At 39.4% G+C, this 8,856-nt stretch overlaps 1 protein-coding gene across 1 annotated transcript; it reads right to left on the bottom strand.

Moving 5' to 3' along the window:
* Positions 1–2,149: 2,149 nt before the first annotated feature.
* LOC108115583 (calcium uptake protein 1 homolog, mitochondrial) lies at positions 2,150–3,773 on the bottom strand. The gene is made up of 2 exons (XM_017227095.2): positions 2,876–3,773; positions 2,150–2,816 (listed from the first exon to the last, which is right to left on the bottom strand). Exons 1-2 carry the CDS (start codon positions 3,658–3,660, stop codon positions 2,321–2,323), a joined length of 1,281 nt encoding a protein of 426 aa, XP_017082584.2. The 5' UTR covers positions 3,661–3,773; the 3' UTR covers positions 2,150–2,320.
* Between the last annotated feature and the right edge of the window lie 5,083 nt (positions 3,774–8,856).

The following is an 8,856-nucleotide window of genomic DNA, read 5'->3' as shown; positions in this document are numbered from 1 at the left end:
CCTATCACTCGTTTTTCGATTTTGGGAAAATCAATTTTCGGCTAAATTTCGCATTTTTGATCATCAAAATTTTCGAAAAATGGCCGAAAATGAAGTTTTCCTGATTCCAGTGCAAATCGATTGGGCATCATAGTTATCAAATTACAAGCCCTACGAGGTATTACATTCCATATTTGGACCATTTTTGGCTGTGCTATAGCTGAAAAACTGATTTTTTGGGGCCCAAGGTCAAGTATACGTCGTTTAGATCCCAGATTCTTGCCCTTTCTTAGCTCTAACTTTGTCAAAACACGACGCACGGCTGAAACAGTGACTGTTTTATGCAGCTAACAACCAACACTTTAAGGCCCTATACTTGCTTTTATCATTAGTGTTTTGATATTTTCTTGCTAGCTCCGGTTTAAGGGCTGAAAAATCAGGAAACCTATTTTTAACAGATATTAGCAATAGTGTGTTCGGGGTTTTAGCTCTAGCTCGGTCAAAACAAGTCGCACAGCCAAAAGAACGACTGTTTTGTGCTGCTATCGACCACCACTTACCACCCCTATCATTCGTTTTTCGATATTGGGAAAATCAATTTTCGGGTAAATTTCGCATTTTTGATAAGGGGTACCATCATCAAAATTTTCGAAAAATGGCCGAAAATTAAGTTTTCCTGATTCCAGTACAAATCGATTGGGCATCATAGCAATCAAATTACAAGCCCTACGAGGTATTACATTCCATATTTGGACCATTTTTGGCTGTGCTATGGCTAAAAAACTGATTTTTTGGGGCCCAAGGTCAAGTATACGTCGTTTAGAGCCCAGATTCTTGCCCTTTCTTAGCTCTAACTTTGTCAAAACACGACGCACGGCTGAAACAGTGACTGTTTTATGCAGCTAACAACCAACACTTTAAGGCCCTATACTTGGTTTTATCATTAGCGTTTTGATATTTTCTTGCAAGCTCTGGTTTAAGGGCTGAAAAATCAGGAAACCTATTTTTAACAGATATTAGCAATAGTGTGTTCGGGGTTTTAGCTCTAGCTCGGTCAAAACAAGTCGCACAGCCAAAAGAACGACTGTTTTGTGCTGCTATCGACCACCACTTACCAACCCTATCACTCGTTTTTCGATATTGGGAAAATCAATTTTCGGCTAAATTTCGCATTTTTGATAAGGGGTACCATCATCAAAACTTTCGAAAAATGGCCGAAAATGAAGTTTTCCTGATTCCAGTGCAAATCGATTGGGCATCATAGCAATCAAATTACAAGCCCTACGAGGTATTACATTCCATATTTGGACCATTTTTGGCTGTGCTATGGCTAAAAAACTGATTTTTTGGGGCCCAAGGTCAAGTATACGTCGTTTAGAGCCCAGATTCTTGCCCTTTCTTAGCTCTAACTTTGTCAAAACACGACGCACGGCTGAAACAGTGCCTGTTTTATGCAGCTAACAACAAACACTTTAAGGCCCTATACTTGCTTTTATCATTAGTGTTTTGATATTTTCTTGCTAGCTCCGGTTTAAGGGCTGAAAAATCAGGAAACCTATTTTTAACAGATATTAGCAATAGTGTGTTCGGGGTTTTAGCTCTAGCTCGGTCAAAACAAGTCGCACAGCCAAAAGAACGACTGTTTTGTGCTGCTATCGACCACCACTTACCAACCCTATCACTCGTTTTTCGATATTGGGAAAATCAATTTTCGGCTAAATTTCGCATTTTTGATAAGGGGTACCATCATCAAAACTTTCGAAAAATGGCCGAAAATGAAGTTTTCCTGACTCCAGTACAAATCGATTGGGCATCATAGCAATCAAATTACAAGCCCTACGAGGTATTACATTCCATATTTGGACCATTTTTGGCTGTGCTATGGCTGAAAATCTGATTTTTTGGGGCCCAAGGTCAAGTATACGTCGTTTAGAGCCCAGATTCTTGCCCTTTCTTAGCTCTAACTTTGTCAAAACACGACGCACGGCAGAAACAGTGCCTGTTTTATGCAGCTAACAACAAACACTTTAAGGCCCTATACTTGCTTTTATCATTAGTGTTTTGATATTTTCTTGCTAGCTCCGGTTTAAGGGCTGAAAAATCAGGAAACCTATTTTTAACATATATTCGCAATAGTGTGTTCGGGTTCTCATTTATTTTAAAAATATATATAATATATCTAAATCCTATAAAAACCACTTTATATAGAAGCAAAGTTAATTTTTGTTGATTACAAATTGTTCACAAGGTACAGATACAGATACACGACATACTAATATCACATTCAACTAGCAGTTTAATATTGTCATTGAACTAAAATCGTTTACGCTTCCAAAGGACATCACCAAAGGGGCCTATATTCTGTGGATGGTCTCTTATACATCCAGGACGGCAGAAATCGCAAGGAACACTTGCACAGAATACATATCGTGGATGTGAACCTTAGATTTTTTCGCAATGGTACCGGATGCATCCACTGTTGCCTCATTGTGGTAAAGTCCTTTCGCTGGATCTTATTGTCGCAATCACGATCAAAGATGGAGAAAATGACATCCGTAAGATGTTCGGAGAGTTCAACGCCGGACACCACACGTGAGATATGTTGCAGGGTTTTGGGTGATATATCCGCACCGGTCAAATAGTAGAAGGCAAGCTCATTGTCCATGATACTAACATCTTGTACAAATCGGAAAAAGGCCAGGAATTCGTTTAGATTTATTCCACGTTTCGTCTGGCCAAACTTTTCTTTAACCCGCTTTAGAGTTTCGCGTCGCCTTCTGTGGGAATAACTAAAGCCCAGCACCACCTTGGCAAAGTCCAGTTCGGAGATCACAGATCTGAAAGTAACCAATTCCAGTCCATTATATCATTTTAGCCTCAACGAGAGGTAACTTACTTGGAATTCTTCAGAAGATTACGAAACTGCTGCGTGTGGATTTCTGTATGCAATTGGTTTAGAAACTCCAAAAAATCATTAATACTCAGTGTCCTTTCAGCTCGAGATCCAAAGAGAATGTTCTTCAGGTGAGACGCTCTTATGGATGCTTCACCCCTGGTAATAGCCAGAAGAAATTGCTCCAATTCTTCTATTGTCACGTTGCCATCACCATTCAAATCGAATAGCTTAAAGCCAATTCGAATGTTTCGCTCGGGTATGGATATTAGAATGTTCAGGAACACATAGTCACTGTAGGTTAGCAAACCTGACTTCGTCATCTTCAAGAAAATACTGTCCTTCCTGACATTCGGCCGCCAACTCTTGGCAACATTCTCATCAAAAATTTGATATTTGTCTAGGCCCAATCTATCCGGCTGCCTGGCTCCGGGTTGAATTGATCTCAGGAAATCGTTGGGAGTCATATATAGTTCCCATTTACCAGATTTGTTCTTCATCTTAATGGTGGCAAAATATCGAAAAATCTTCATAGGATGTGAGTACAATCTGAGACGATTTTCATACTGTCCAATGGCATAATCACGAAACGAAGCTCGATGGGGACTGACGGCAATGCGACGTCGTCCAGTAGTGGACCTAGTTTCATCATTGGAGATGACATGCAATACAGTAGACAAAGGCCATATACTTGCTCGACATTTTAAGTTTTCCCCCTTTTCATCACTCCAAATGTACGAGTAAATAGAACGAGACCAGAGAAAAATCATAGGAAAGAATCGCGACATGATTCACTATTGGAAACTATCATAAACAGAGAAAAGTCACGAATATGACGGAACTCCAAATTTAGCTTGCGGTTTGATTTAAGCGTTTTAGGTTTACCGAGAATTTGGGTCAATTTTCCTTTTTCTATTTTGTTGGTAGTTAAACTTGACTCAAACTGATTGATGTTGCCTGGCCTCTTGCTGATTTTTGCACCCTCCCCTTGGACCACACACACAGCCTGCCACACATTCTGGATGGAAAAGCATTAAAAGTAATCAGCAGCGCAAATGTTTGCACTACGGAAATTCTGGTGGTGATGGTGCATGCTGCTTGGACTTTATAAGGCCCCAGGGAAATTTGCGAACAATAAACTGAGCGGATGAAGGGGAAAAAACTTTGCTTCGATTTGTGGATTTCCTCTAATTTCTCTGCACTGGATTTCTATGCATTTATGGGCGGTCAGCCGGAAATTTTGCCTGCCATTGTATTGAGGTGCTTGGAATATCTGAAAAAGTTGCCCCCAAAACTTCTTATTCTTGGCCAGGGTGCGACTCTGAAGTACTCTCGTTGGTAAGTTTCGTTTTCAAGGACCCACTCCTTGGGCTCGCAAAACTTTCGATGGGTCTTCAAGTCCTGCATTTGGCTAATAAAAGTAGGCTAAGACGTGTGAGTCATGTATATGTATATATGTAGAGGGAAGAAAAAAAAATTAATATTACACATATTCGCCATAAATCATAAGCAATTTGTTCAAAATATTCCGATAAATATTTATACAAAGCCTATTATTCAAAATCAATTCATGGAAAGCTGTAAAAACCATTGCCAACTTATTTATGAATTTTGATTAGGCTTTTGTGCGTATAAATTCTGCAGAGCAAAAATATACACAAGACTTAAAAATAATCCTAAAATTAATCTTTTGTTGAAAAATATCACAATTTCTTGCTTTATTCATTTTATAAAATAAGTTGAATTTTGTTTAACAACCAGCTATTGATTTAGGTTTTCTATGCAATGAAAATGCTGCTGGTTTTTAATTGTTTTAAAAGTACTTAAAAGTTTATGGTTTTTATGTAGCTAAGCAAATGTTAACAATGTTAGCCTTCGTTAAAATTAGCTGAACTAGCAGTTTGTTATTTATTAATAATTAATTGTTGCTGTAAAAAATTTTTTATATAATAAAACCTTTTTGAAATTGATACATTTAAATGTTGTAACAATTTGGGTAAACCTAACATCATTATCTTATAACCCAAATGACAATATGTAGATGTTTTCACATAACAATATCGTTTGAAAGGCCTGATTTTTGTAAACGCTGATTGACAAACGGATTGATTTCGATGCCACGTCCCGAATGTTAATTTAGACATGGTGTTTGACACTTGATTAAAGCCCGACACTTTCCCGTAGAAAAGTCCGTGCTGCTCCACTTTGCTCACGTAGGCCGTTGGATGGAAATTCCCTGGTGACGGCTGGTTTTTGCTTCAAAAGGGAACGTGGCCAACCAGGTGAATAATGCTCGCCGTGGCACTTAAGCCGGGCCAAAAGTTTAGGCTTTCCTTTTGTCAAACGGCTGTCAACCCGAAGCTCCAATCCTTTTGTCCGATTCGTTTGGCCTGGCATTCTCGCATTCTGGCATTCTGGCATCGTGGCATCATGGCATCCTGGCATATTTGCATATTGTATATATATGTGTGAGTGTGTGTGTCTGCCACACATAAACAACAATCAGAGCATAAACAAAGGTGGCGCCAAAGCCAGTCGAGCATTTTGGCCGCTGCCGAAAATTAAGTTAAACAAAAAACAGCCGCATTCGCAATAGCAGCCGCAGCAGTCCCAATGCAGTGAAAGTCAAACGGAAGCGGAAACGGATACGCCCCCAGGCGGAATGACAGAAATTGTCACGTTTTTGGCCTTTGAGTGTGGGTGACAAATAAGGACCACACATACACACTTACCTACTTACTCACACATCTGTGAGCCTGTTTATTGCTTTGATTTAACATCAATTGTAAACTGCTTGCGTTTGTGATTTGTCATGTGTCACAACCTGAAAATGAAAATGAAAATGGGGAACATAGAAAGTGGAATAAGGTATGGAAGGAATGGTGTTGCCTACTTATATGCGCGCAAAATTAATCAACTATTTTATGATGATGCTTTGCAGATGCACAGGGAGAAAAATGAATAAATTGGTAACACAAATTAATATTAAAAATAAACGAAAAATAAATGAAACTAATTTAGCATCTGAGGTATCAGATTTTATGATTATTTTGGACATGTTGATATATGATTTGTCTTTAAATTCGCTAATTTAATATTTATTTTTTAAAAATCCTTCAAAATTCTAAAAATGTATTTCATCCTTCACTTTTTTAAAGTTTTCTTCAACCTGATAGCTTATTAAAATCTTTTTTTCGCTTTCATTTAATCCGCGTTGCTTTTCATATGCAAATTGCGAAACCGCTTTCGGCATTTGGCGGATTTGTCATGACCACTTGACACACACAGACTTCCCCTTCATGATTGGCAGGCATTTTGCGAACTAATATGTGCGGCATATGCCAAATACAGTGGCTGGGAAGGAGGGAAACTTTCAGTTTCACCCACTCACTTTTATCGAACTGCTGCACAGTAACGGCTTTCCAATCGGCTGAGCGGAAAAGCCGGGAAATCGGTCGAGGAGTTGTCTTTCTTTCGGCGAGTTTTATTTCCCCCTTTTCTTTTCCTTATTTTGGCTTTGTTGCCGGCGCATTGCATTTCTTTCACTTGTCTGCCCCCGGAAGACTTTTAATTTTATAAATTGTCTCGCATATGTGTGAGCGAGGGTTGGGTTTTCCTTTGTCGCCGGGCTGCCATTGTCGTCAGCTTAAGATTTTGATAAGCCATTGAAAAGTGTGTCTATAAGCACTCGAGCATTCAAGTGTCGTTCGCTTTGTTTGCCTTAACTATAAATGGCTTAATAACAGATTTCACAGCGACAGTTGATGTCTTCAGCGAGCTTTTCTTCTACTTTTCTTTTTTTTCTTTTTCACTTACCCACTTCACTTCTCTTACTATAATTTGTTTGCGTTTGCATGTCGATGGGAAAAAGGAGAATTATTGAAATTTGAGTGGACTTCAAAGCGATTGCAAAAATCGAATTAGAACGCACAGAGCAAAAATGTGGAGAGGAAAGACAATCGAGAAGGACACTCTTGTCCATGGAGCGTGAATTATGTGATTTATGGTGGCGGCTTGTTTGCCAAACGCTTCGCAATTACATAAGCACTCCCATTCTGCCCTTTTTTTATCGGATCGTAAAAGAAAAAAAATAGAAAATACTGGGAAAAACAACCACCAAAAAATGGGCGTAAAATATGAAATAATATTCTTGCTATCGTATGTTAAATGCGTTTGCAAATATGTTTGCCAAGAAACTTTTGCGCGAGGGTTTCGTTGTGGGGTTCGTTCTTCTTCTCGCAAGACCAAGGGTTTCTCCACAACTCAATGTTAGGGTATTTACAAACCTCCATCATCCATATGCTGGTTGGAATTTTATTTTTTGGCAAATTTGTTGCCTCAATGGACACACAGCGTACTTCCGCCTTTTGCCGGAGTTCCTTTTCCTTGTTTTTTGTTGTTGTTGTTTTGTGCTCGGTTCCCGGGTAATAATTCTAGATTTATGAAAATTGTTTTTCCGTTAATGTTTGCCATGTTTTCGACGTTTTTATGTTGCTGCTCCAAGATGAAATTTAACCGAATGCACACGCACACATACTCTGCATAGAAGCTGTAACAGTCGGTGGGGTATGTATACAGTGGTGGTCAAGATAATAGCACTAGGTATGATTCAATTTAAAAATCTTGTATTAGGACATGCTAATGATACCATAAACTAGCCTTCTTAGATAATATATCAATGAATGTAAAACTTTCGTAAAAGAATTTCAATACTTATTATGAAAAATTTAGTTATCCCTTTAAAAATCCCATGTTCTAAAATTCCCACCTCAGCTGTATGTAGACTGTAAGAATTGTATTTGAAGGACATGTTCCTGGGGCGGGCGAGTGGTCCACATTCCTGCCTGTGGAATGTGATCCCCGCAATTTTCGGCCATTTCCATTACGGCTCTGTGAAGGGACTCTTCCCATTGACTTTTTGCGGGTTGATATGAAAGTTTTCGCCCAGACGCAGTTTGCAAATTTTCCAAAATTTGATTTCTGTATCCCACGAAAAGGGTTGTTTCAACGTTTGATTAAATTTCCACCCGTTCCCTATGACATTGTCATAAATCTTTCATGACTTTCGGAGGGGGCGTAGCACTGAGGGTGGTGCCCGGAAAATTGCTGCATACGTAACTGGGTTTTATGGTGCGTGTGCAGTTAGGAGAAAGTGCGTGGTAATGAGCATTATTCCTGCAAATCCCCCCACGCTGATAAATGGCCAAAGGACCAGAGCTAACTGGGTAGAGTGTTGTTGAGCTTCAGCACCTGTTAGTGAAATCTGTGTTTCGGTCGCTAATTAAGAATTAACTTACCCGGACAAAAGGCAAATAAGCCACAAACGGCAAATGCAACCACTGCAACTGCAATTATTTTTGCATGCAAATAATTATTTGTGCAAATAAACAAATGCAATCAAATGTAAATTGATAATTATGCAAGGCATGTGGCTGGTAATTATGGCCAAGTCTGGTCGTGATTGCGATTGTGGGCCATTTGAATTATTGGTAAGATGGTCAGTCCGTATTCGCATGGCCAGTTCTGCCGCTGTGCAATTTCAATTACGTTCTGCAGCCGCCCGCTTTAAGTTTTTGCTTAAACTCAATTTAATGCTCTCTTCCTGTGGCCAGCAATTTGGACCGCAATCTGTTTATAGTGTCAATTGTGAAAGTGAATTTATCTAAATCTACTTTTCCAGCAGCAGGAGCAGCAAGCAGCAGAGTAAGTTCATTGGCTGGCCAAATGCAAATGTAACGAGCGGCATTTGCATACATCGAAGCACCCAAGGATCCTCCTTGTTCTCTTTTTTTTTTTTTGGTCTACTCCCTTTATCCTGCTCTATTTCACCCATTGAGTGTGTGTGAGTTTCAGTAGCTGGAGACAAACAGATATCGATTTTGTTTCGGTGTGAGTGCTGCGTTTCCTGCTAGTTTTGCACTTCCGCTTCCGTTGTTTGGTAAATTTGCAATATCCTTTCGTTGTGGCCAGCCTCGAGAAGAGTT

The sequence above is a fragment of the Drosophila eugracilis genome, unplaced genomic scaffold (assembly GCF_018153835.1).
Source record: "Drosophila eugracilis isolate 14026-0451.02 unplaced genomic scaffold, ASM1815383v1 contig_75, whole genome shotgun sequence".
NCBI lineage: Eukaryota > Metazoa > Arthropoda > Insecta > Diptera > Drosophilidae > Drosophila > Drosophila eugracilis.
Note: the sequence above shows the minus strand (reverse complement) of the source record. Positions and strands in the feature narration are given on the sequence as shown.

What these genes read in the sequence shown, in the direction of transcription:
- LOC108115583 (XM_017227095.2), bottom strand. Translation starts at nt 3,660, where the DNA reads ATGTCGCGATTCTTTCCTATGATTTTTCTCTGGTCTCGTTCTATTTAC. An exon ending in AATCTTCTGAAGAATTCCAA is followed by an intron (nt 2,817 to 2,875) that starts GTAAGTTACCTC and finishes GGTTACTTTCAG; the next exon opens with ATCTGTGATCTCCGAACTGG.